The sequence below is a fragment of the Limtongia smithiae genome (genome assembly GCF_038497785.1).
Source record: "Limtongia smithiae strain NRRL Y-17922 unplaced genomic scaffold V1518scaffold_7, whole genome shotgun sequence".
Classification (NCBI taxonomy): domain Eukaryota; kingdom Fungi; phylum Ascomycota; class Lipomycetes; order Lipomycetales; family Lipomycetaceae; genus Limtongia; species Limtongia smithiae.
Genome location: NW_027117628.1, coordinates 597,644 through 606,733, shown reverse-complemented (window position 1 = coordinate 606,733; position 9,090 = coordinate 597,644). Strand labels below are relative to the sequence as shown.

Genomic DNA, 9,090 nt, shown 5'->3' with positions numbered 1-9,090 from the left:
TATCAGCGCCACTACAACAATCCAAATTGTTACGGCAACAGTTGCCATGTGACTCTATATTTTATGAACAATATTCTGCAGCGATATATGAACTTGCTCGCATGCTAAAAAAAACCTATAGTACCAGTTATGCGTGCCATTAAGATATTACCAGATGTGCAAAAGTGCAACGAAAGACAGCTTTTAGAAAATAACACAATTCAGTACTTCTAGCAGTTACCACGTTTCCGTAACGTACTGCCAGGTTCTTGCCTTTTCCTTCCAGAACTCCTTTGCCTGATCGTCAGACATGGCACCTTTTTCCATTGCAACAGCAATCAGTGATGCCTCTACGCCTTCGCCCATTCCCTTGGATGAACCGCATACAAATATACAACCTTCCGGGTGAGATATGACATCCCAAACAAGACTTCCCTGCACGATAACTTCGTCTTGAACGTACTGTTTGGTGCCACGACGTGACTGAACCACTTTGCGTACGTCAGAGTCGTCTATACCCCATTCGCCGGCGTATAGTTCATCCACTGCGACAAATTAGTAACACTATCAGCTCCAAAAGCAGTACAGAACAACATACTTAAGGAATCGCGGCAGCCCTGTAACACCCACACCTTGTTTTTACAGTTTGCGTTTTTCAAACGCCGCTGTACAAAGCCTCTGAACGGCGCAACGCCGACTCCGGCACCAATAAGTAACATTGGTCCATCAGCACGGAATTCTTTCGCTAGCGGGTTCGCTTGCAAGCCACGAAACAAAGGAATTGTCACACTCTCGCCCGCCATGCATCGTTGTGCTAGCTGTTCCATGAAAGCAGTGCAGACACCTGTGCGCTGTCGTGGAGGGTCGTGCCAGGACTCACTTGCTTTGTGAATCGTGACAGCAAATTCAATTTTGCGGATGAGGTGATCTGGGTGGTCGGAAGTCGCCTCAGTGCTACTCACGGGGTCCGACGAGAGACTGTAGAAGCGAGGCATAAGTGTCGGCAGAACAGACAACAGATGACCAACCGGCGGTTCAACCGAGGGAAATGCAAGCAAGAGTTGTAGGAGGGTTGGCGGGTACTTGTCCGATCTTAGGTTGCAGAATGTCGACTGGCCCTGGTGGCTGCAAAGCCAAAGTAAAATCGACCGCTCGGTCGAGTCTGTAGCGTATTCGGCGAGAACGCGCAGAAGACTCTTTGTGAAAACACCATTGTGAAGATCAATAGTCCATGTGAAAAGTTCGCGCACAGTGGTTTGCAGTTTGCGAGGCTCATCGTCACCCCAGATTGTAGGCCACCGGCCACAAGTCGTAGTGAGAGTCTGCAGTTTGTCGCGCTCCAGTTCGCAAATATCGAGACGAGTCAATATTTCATCCACGATGGCAGAGTCATTGGGAGGCGACACGCCAACAGCACCGCCAACGCGGAAGTCGACACCTTCAATTTCTTCGGGATAGTCTGTCACATCGATGTCGAAATGATAAGTGCGCTTGACAGCGCTAGCGGACGTGAGAAGACGAGCATCAAGTACAGGTAGATTTGGGATCATGTAAGGAAAGTGAGGCTGCATGTAGGCCGGCGGAACGGAAATATCGCGTGATTGTTTTCGGGGGTCGCATACGCTGGATTCGGATGACTCAGGCTCAGACAAGCGTACGGTTGCAGCAGGCAGGTCTGGAGACCCGAGCAGACGAGCGGACCTCGCAATGCGAGAAAGGGGCAATTTCAACGAATTAAACGCCGGATTCGCCGCGAGAACTTCAGCACCGCTCAACTCCAAACACGGCGGCTGTGGAGTGGATGACTGCGAGACTACCCCTGAAGACATACAGCAGCAGCCCGCTGGACCGCCGCCGCCACAGCACTCAGAGTCATCGTAGTCAGCGGTGGCGGAGGTAGACGAGAGGTCCAAGCCGCGCAGAGCAGAGCTCAGAGATGAAGTGCTGCGCGTGAAGTCGACGCCAAGCAGAACAGAACGCGTCGCGTTGGTGCTAGAGGCGGCGGTGGTGATGGAGACAGGGGGGGCGGTCGAATGCGGTGCCATTAGAATCAGGGGCTGAGACACGTTGGCCAATAGCGGGACGGAATAACGAAAACTGCTGGCTGCAAGGAAAAGAGCGAGGAACAGCAGATGCGCATGCTGTGGGGGAAGGGGGAGCAGAGAGGAAGAAGACAAAAAGGAAAAGAAGAAGAAGAAGAAAAAAGCTGGCAAGTGAGGATCATGGGACCACGGGCGTTTAACGCGGGGCAGCGCGCTCTGAGCCGCATTCTCTATTTACCCATAGCTTGTCCGAGCCTAGCCTTGGTCATTTTTGTGAGCTGATCACGTCAGGGGCTCAGTCCGGATGCTCAATCCGGGTATCCCGGCTGCTCGCACCGTTCCGTTCGGCGCCGCAGCGGTGTGAATCAGATGTGATCCGTAGGCGGGAAACGTGTCGCATCCGACAAATCGCTGCACGCCCCGCCGCCGAAAAATTTCTGCGCGCCGCACGCCGATGTTAATGCGGCAAAGCTGCGGCACCGCGGGGCATTTGCAGCATAACTGCAGTGCTGCGCTGCAGCTGAGCAGGCGGTGCTGCCCCTCACGGCCCCGCCTATAAAATATTCGCCCTTGGGCCTGCCCCTCATCTGCTATCGTCGCCGCCTTCTCCTCTCTATCCACCACTCCTCCACCACCAGTCCGTATTTGCAGCAATGATTTTCAACGAGCAGGCGACTTCTACTCTTGAGTGGCTCTGCCGCCTCGATCCTAACAACAAGCCTCACCGCAACTTCCGCCGTACATGCATCATCGGCACCATCGGTACATAATGCCCGAATACCTTGTTCCTGGCTTACACCTGCTGACACCAATACTTAGGCCCCAAGACCAATTCCGCCGAGAAGATGAACTTGCTTCGCAAGGGTATGTATATTCCTCTGTCCTTTTTTGTTTGTGGCTGCTAACCATGTGGCTTCCATAGCTGGCCTGAACATCGTCCGCATGAACTTCTCCCACGGCTCGTATGAGTACCACCAGAGCGTCATTGACAATGCACGTGAGGCCGAACGCCTCCAGGCGGGTAGACCTCTTGGAATCGCGCTTGATACCAAGGGCCCCGAGATTCGCACCGGTTCCACCATTGGCGACGCTGATATCCCCGTGGCTGTTGGCGATGAGCTCATTATTACTACCGACGAGGTGTATAAGAACAAGTGCGATAACAAGGTCATGTACCTTGACTATGCCAACATCACGAAGGTTATCCAGCCCGGCCGCATTATCTTTGTCGATGACGGTGTCCTCTCCTTCAAGGTGCTAGAGATTATCGACGACAAGAACCTTAAGGTGGTCACTTTGAACAATGGCAAGATCTCCTCCCACAAGGGCGTCAACCTTCCATCCACCGACGTCGACCTTCCTCCCTTGTCCGAAAAGGACAAGGCAGATCTTCTCTTCGGTGTCCGAAACAAGGTCCACATGGTGTTCGCTTCTTTCATCCGTCAGGGCTCCGACATCCGCGCCATTCGCGAAGTTCTCGGCGAGGAGGGCAAAGACATTCAGATCATCGCAAAGATCGAGAACCAGCAGGGTCTCAACAACTTTGACGATATCCTTAAGGAAACCGACGGTGTCATGGTTGCCCGTGGCGATCTTGGTATCGAGATTCCTGCCAGTGAAGTTTTCATTGCTCAGAAGATGATGATCGCCAAATGCAATCTTGCGGGCAAGCCTGTTATTTGCGCGACTCAGATGCTCGAGAGCATGACTTACAACCCCCGCCCTACCCGTGCTGAGGTTTCCGATGTCGGCAACGCTGTCCTTGACGGTGCTGACTGTGTTATGCTGTCTGGCGAAACTGCCAAAGGCTCTTACCCTGCTGAGGCCGTCGCCATGATGCACGAGACATGCTTGCTTGCAGAGATGGCCATATGCTACCCCCCTCTCTTCAACGAGCTGCGATATCTCACCCACCGTCCTACCGATACCGTCGAGACCATCGCCGCCGCTGCCGTTTCTGCCTCTTTTGAGCAGCAGGCGAAGGCTATTATTGTGCTTTCCACCTCCGGAACCACCGCGCGTCTCTGCTCTAAGTACCGTCCAACCTGCCCAATTCTCATGGTTACTCGCAACCCCAACGCTGCCCGGTATTCTCATTTGTACCGTGGTGTTTACCCGTTCGTCTACGAGGGTGCCAAAAAGATTGGCATTGAGAAGTGGTCCGAGGACGTCGAGGAGCGTCTGAAGTGGGGAATGGACCAGGCAGTTGATCTTGGCATTCTTGGACGTTCTGACGTCGTCATTGCCATCCAAGGCTGGACAGGCGGTTTCGGCCACACCAATACACTTCGTGTACTCGAGTGTGTCTAGGCGTGTTTCCTTGGCTATTGATATTTGATGTGTGCGCGTGTTTGCTCGATGTTATAACGGGCACCTACTGATTAAGTGCCAATTCAAAACAAAACGACCGAATTAATGCTTCTTGTGTTGTGTTTATTTGTGATGCGATAGATGTTTTTAAGCATATCATAGAACCCTCAGAACAGTTGCTGGTACATCTGTCTGAAGTCGTGAAAATGCATGAATAAATGTTGAGGACTATACTATTTACCGAACCATAATGGTTTTTTCTGTGCCAAGACTAGAAATCCAGTATGCGAACTATTTACATTGATATTTGTTTACTTCTTGTCTGCCAGCTGCATGTGGTAAGAGAGAAGCACGTCTGCCCTCACTTCGCTTGGGCTTCCAACCAGCGGATCAGCGCCGCTCTGCGTCTTCGGAAACGCAACTACATCTCTAATGGACTCGGATCCATACAGCATCGCGCACAATCTGTCAAAACCTACCGCCAGCCCAGCATGCGGCGGACATCCCATTGACAGCGCTGTGAGCAGGTGGGTGAATGGATTTTCCGGCTGCTCTGCCTCCGGATCGCGCAAGACGCCTCTGACTTTCATGATTTCCGCCAGGATAAGACGTTGCAGCATCGAATCATGAATTCGCGCGCTGCCGCCACCTAGCTCAACACCGTTTATGACTATGTCGTAGTGTTGTCCTAGCACCGTGCAGGCATCGAGTTGTGTATGCGTGTCTGGCGCAGAACTGGCGACATCCAACACTGCACCGAGACTCTCGTCTGACAGTACAGGCATTGTAAACGGATGATGCGTGGACATCAGCGAGTCGTAGTCAAACTCGATGTGACCGTCCACCACCTCCTGACGCTCAACCGGCGTGAAAAGCGGAAAGTCCACTACCCATAGCGGCGCGATTTCGTCCGACTTCACCTTGCCGTGTAAGAGGTGAAGCCGCTGACGGCCCAATGGCGTCGGATTCTCAAACGGCACTTGCTGGCGCGTGCATGCAAACAGAATATCACCATCTTGGATGTTGTAAGCTTGCATGATTACTGCAGCAACGGCACCAACATCCGACGTGCCTGAATGAAATTTTAGTTTGAACTCGCTTGCAGCTGCCTTCAGCCATGCCTCGGCGGGTTCTTTGGCTAAGTCGATTTTGTACATCAGTGGACTGCGCAACGTTGGATATCCGTCAGGGGCGCCAGCAAGAGTAGGCGCGTCGCTCGGACCCGAGGGCCGATACTTCAAAATTTCGAACACTGGATAATTTGAATGTCTCGTTGACGTCGCAAAGGCGCTCAAGTCGATCAGTTCAAGTCCTCCTCGTAGATCTGGCTTGTCGATTCCATACAAGCTCATCGCGTCTGCGTACCGAAGCCTCTTGAACGGCATCTCTAGATGCACTCCCCGGACATCTCTCCATACCCGTGTCAAAACCCGTTCGACTACCGCTTGCACATCGGCCGCAGACGAAAACGCCATCTCCAAATCCACCTGTGTAAACTCAGGCTGTCTATCCGCGCGCAAGTCTTCATCGCGAAAACACTTTGCAATCTGATAGTATCGATGCACCCCGCCTGCCATGAGCAACTGCTTGTACTGCTGTGGACTCTGCGGCAACGCATACATCTTCCCCGCATTTGTGCGTGATGGCACAAGAAACTCGCGTGCGCCTTCTGGAGTCGAACGAAACAGCAATGGCGTCTCAATCTCCGTGAATCCAAGCTCGCTGAACTCAGTACGCACAAGACTTGCGACTCGGCTCCTCAGCGCAAGTGCACGCTGCAGTGCTGGCGTTCGTAGTTGAAGATATCTGTCCTTCGGGTCCCACTGCTTCGTCTCGCGCACCTGTGATGCGAAGTTCATCGTGTCGTTCAACGCTGTGATCTTGACAATGGTAATCTCGTATCGACCGTCCGTTCCTTTGTGAATCCCCACCGTCCCCTCAACACAAACCGGAGTCTCCTGTTTCATTCTCCTTAATGAGTGGTAATCGTCCTCTTTTATATTTTCCGGATGCATTTGCACAAGCTGGATTGTGTTCTTGCCGGCCAAGTCTTCACTACTGTCGCCATTGAGTCCAACGGCGCTACTGCCATTCGACGTAACAAAATCAAACTGAGCACCGCGAAGTGTAGCAAATGTAAGTCGTTTCGACAATTTGCGGGGGGCGGAGTCTATCCAGCCGTGCAGCACGACTACCTTTTGCTCCACCGGGAGGCTTGCCAACCTAAGCTCTGTGGAAATCTCGGGGTCCAGGTATAGCTGGGCAATTGAGTGCGTTGCCTTCTTGAATGCGACTACAGTATGAGCTTAGGTCAGTGACTCCGTTCAACTATTTTAAATAGTAATATATACCACATACAGCGCTCGCGTAATCGCTCCGAGAGCGCAGTTGAATAACATCGTCTCCGGCCCTCCGCCCATCGAGATCTCCAGAGTAGAACCTCATGCAAAGGCGTACGCCACAATATCTGCAAGCTTTGTCGCAAAATCATATTTTTCGGCCAATGCATGTCTGTTTCGACATACCACAACCGAGACTGTGCTGCCAACCCCGGGGATCTTAGTCGGGCGTGTGTCGAACAAAGCCAGTCAGTCGAAAGACTCGGAATTTGCAAGAGACCTAACCCGCAGAACTGCTCCGAATCTCGACACGCCTGTACTCTTCGTCAGGTCTATTCTAGGAGTGCGAGTAAGCGTACAGCCGTACGACAATTGCCCAAGACTGTTTACAACGACTACAACGACGGTTTGGTGGCACGCTACAGCGGCTTGGAAATAGGGTGATCATTGCCGGAGCCACACTGCAGCTGGAAGAAGTGAAGTGTGCTCAACAGACAAGAACTACAGCATGTTCATTATCACCACTCATGAGCACTACAACCGCTGCATCCAGTATCGGAACTATGTCAAATTGAAGAAACGGCGCTCAGACATACTAAATCTGATACTAAAACGTCAAACACCAAGTGGTACCCAGAATTTTTCTACATTAAACACAGCATTGAGGAAGTCGCTACTCCTCCATAGGCTCCTCCTCGCTGGGTGCCCATAGACCATCCAGACTAAACTCCTTTGCCCATGTCTGCACTATATCTTTATGCTCAACCGCCTTACCTCCCTTGGACTTGAGTACTTCAACCCCCGAAGACTCCTTGACTGGCACTTCAGCAGGGGGCATAACCCACCTCTGTATTCTTCCGTCGCGCCAGTCGTTAACCACCGTCATAGCTGCTGCCTGAATGTTCGGTATTCCACCTCGGCCGATACGTCCGCGCTTTCTGGCAACGTGCACCAAGAAGTCCATGCTCTTGTCTAGCTTACCGGTGTTCGCGTCCACTCGGGGTAGAAGAGCAGGGACGTCGTAGTAATTCTTCAGGCTTTCCCACAACTCGGGAACCATCTCAAGACGGTGAAGCAGCGCACTCACCGCAGGCACGGCGTCCTCTATCTGTTTTGGTGGCAGCGCACCGAGAAGCAAGAGACGAGCCTCATTCGAGATCTCGCTGTTCTCGCTTTCGGATGGGAACACGATTCCCGGAGAATCAAGAAGCTTCAGCTTGTTGTCGATCTTCACTTCGCGCATAGTCGTGGTGACGCCAGCTTCTGCACCGACAGGGCATGCTGCCGTACGACCCCCAACCTTGGAAGCAAGAGCGTTGATGATGGAAGACTTGCCGACGTTGGGGTAACCAATCACGCCAACGACAATTGATCTCTTTAAATTTGACTTGTTCGCATACGACTTGAGCGCATGCAACAAGGTGGTCGCCGTACTTTGCGGAGTCATGCTCTTGTGGTTCAGTTGCTGCGCATTATTGGCAGCCAGAGAAGCGCGAACACTGATAGTCGGGAAGAAGTGTTTAAGATATGACTCCCAGGTGCGCTGCACATGAGCTGGAACAAGATCGATTTTGTTGAGGATGAATATTAGTCTCTTGTCGAGTGACTTGATAATCGATTGCTCGACCTCTTTGGAGCGAGTACCCTCAGGATCACGGGCATCGAGAACGTAAAGAATCACATCAGAAGCATCGATGACTGACTTGAAAATCTTATCAAACGATTTTCGGGACGACTCCGATATGGCACCAGACGACGAAATACCCTCCCACTCTTCGCCTTCGGAGTCATTGTCCTCTTCTTCATCGTCATCCATGTCCTCATCGTCTTCGTCGCCATTTTCTTCGCTGTTGTCATCGTATTTTGACGCAGCTCGTCGGGCATACGACAACAAAGCGTTCATCTCGTCACCTGTCTCCATCTCGTCGGTGCTGTCGTTGTCGTCGAGAGCTTTATCGTCATCAACAGCCATCTCGATGCCTTCAGATATCGTTGAAGTAGCTACCGCCACTTTTGCTCTTTCGCGAGCTTGTGCTCTGGCCTTGAGCCTCTCCTCCTTAGCAGCCTCGTTTTCCTTCACCAGCTCTTCAATAATCTTGTTCTTATAAGGAAAACTGTTTGGAATCTCCGCAATATTCAGCCGTCCGTTATTCTTTGTTCTGCTCTTCCACGTAATATCCTTTTTGGCGATTTTCTTTTCCTTTTTGCGATGCGCGGCAGCTTTCTTCTTGATCCCTTCACGCATTTTGGTCGAGGTGCGCTTGCTGGTGGGTTCTGTTGCCATGCCGTTAATAATCATCACTCGCGAACAGTCTGCAATATCAGCTACTCACTTCGGATCCTCATTCTGACTTGTCTGTGTGCGGAAGGACGACCTTAATCTGCGTGTAGGAAAGCAAACAAGACGCCCCAGAGCATAC

At 51.9% G+C, this 9,090-nt stretch overlaps 4 protein-coding genes across 4 annotated transcripts; 1 reads left to right on the top strand and 3 right to left on the bottom strand.

The window, feature by feature from the left end:
• Window positions 1–26: 26 nt before the first annotated feature.
• Window positions 27–2,178, bottom strand: V1518DRAFT_418186 (uncharacterized protein). The gene is made up of 2 exons (XM_066904477.1): window positions 578–2,178; window positions 27–524 (listed from the first exon to the last, which is right to left on the bottom strand). The coding sequence occupies exons 1-2, from the start codon at window positions 2,022–2,024 to the stop codon at window positions 217–219; spliced, it is 1,755 nt and encodes a 584-aa protein (XP_066759167.1). The 5' UTR covers window positions 2,025–2,178; the 3' UTR covers window positions 27–216.
• Window positions 2,179–2,620: 442 nt separating this feature from the next.
• Window positions 2,621–4,629, top strand: V1518DRAFT_384695 (pyruvate kinase). Its single transcript, XM_066901683.1, has 3 exons — window positions 2,621–2,783; window positions 2,841–2,885; window positions 2,944–4,629. The coding sequence occupies exons 1-3, from the start codon at window positions 2,675–2,677 to the stop codon at window positions 4,329–4,331; spliced, it is 1,542 nt and encodes a 513-aa protein (XP_066759166.1). The 5' UTR covers window positions 2,621–2,674; the 3' UTR covers window positions 4,332–4,629.
• V1518DRAFT_394746 (tRNA synthetases class II-domain-containing protein) lies at window positions 4,532–7,000 on the bottom strand. The gene is made up of 2 exons (XM_066901801.1): window positions 6,690–7,000; window positions 4,532–6,624 (listed from the first exon to the last, which is right to left on the bottom strand). Exons 1-2 carry the CDS (start codon window positions 6,838–6,840, stop codon window positions 4,643–4,645), a joined length of 2,133 nt encoding a protein of 710 aa, XP_066759165.1. The 5' UTR covers window positions 6,841–7,000; the 3' UTR covers window positions 4,532–4,642.
• A 17-nt stretch (window positions 7,001–7,017) lies between these two features.
• Window positions 7,018–9,060, bottom strand: V1518DRAFT_433798 (P-loop containing nucleoside triphosphate hydrolase protein). The gene is made up of 2 exons (XM_066906235.1): window positions 9,004–9,060; window positions 7,018–8,944 (listed from the first exon to the last, which is right to left on the bottom strand). The coding sequence occupies exons 1-2, from the start codon at window positions 9,014–9,016 to the stop codon at window positions 7,344–7,346; spliced, it is 1,614 nt and encodes a 537-aa protein (XP_066759164.1). The 5' UTR covers window positions 9,017–9,060; the 3' UTR covers window positions 7,018–7,343.
• Between the last annotated feature and the right edge of the window lie 30 nt (window positions 9,061–9,090).

What these genes read in the sequence shown, in the direction of transcription:
- V1518DRAFT_384695 (XM_066901683.1), top strand. Translation starts at nt 2,675, where the DNA reads ATGATTTTCAACGAGCAGGCGACTTCTACTCTTGAGTGGCTCTGCCGC. An exon ending in ATGCATCATCGGCACCATCG is followed by an intron (nt 2,784 to 2,840) that starts GTACATAATGCC and finishes ACCAATACTTAG; the next exon opens with GCCCCAAGACCAATTCCGCC. An exon ending in GATGAACTTGCTTCGCAAGG is followed by an intron (nt 2,886 to 2,943) that starts GTATGTATATTC and finishes TGGCTTCCATAG; the next exon opens with CTGGCCTGAACATCGTCCGC.
- V1518DRAFT_418186 (XM_066904477.1), bottom strand. Translation starts at nt 2,024, where the DNA reads ATGGCACCGCATTCGACCGCCCCCCCTGTCTCCATCACCACCGCCGCC. An exon ending in GGGCTGCCGCGATTCCTTAA is followed by an intron (nt 525 to 577) that starts GTATGTTGTTCT and finishes AATTTGTCGCAG; the next exon opens with TGGATGAACTATACGCCGGC.
- V1518DRAFT_394746 (XM_066901801.1), bottom strand. Translation starts at nt 6,840, where the DNA reads ATGCATTGGCCGAAAAATATGATTTTGCGACAAAGCTTGCAGATATTG. An exon ending in GGAGCGATTACGCGAGCGCT is followed by an intron (nt 6,625 to 6,689) that starts GTATGTGGTATA and finishes CTCATACTGTAG; the next exon opens with TCGCATTCAAGAAGGCAACG.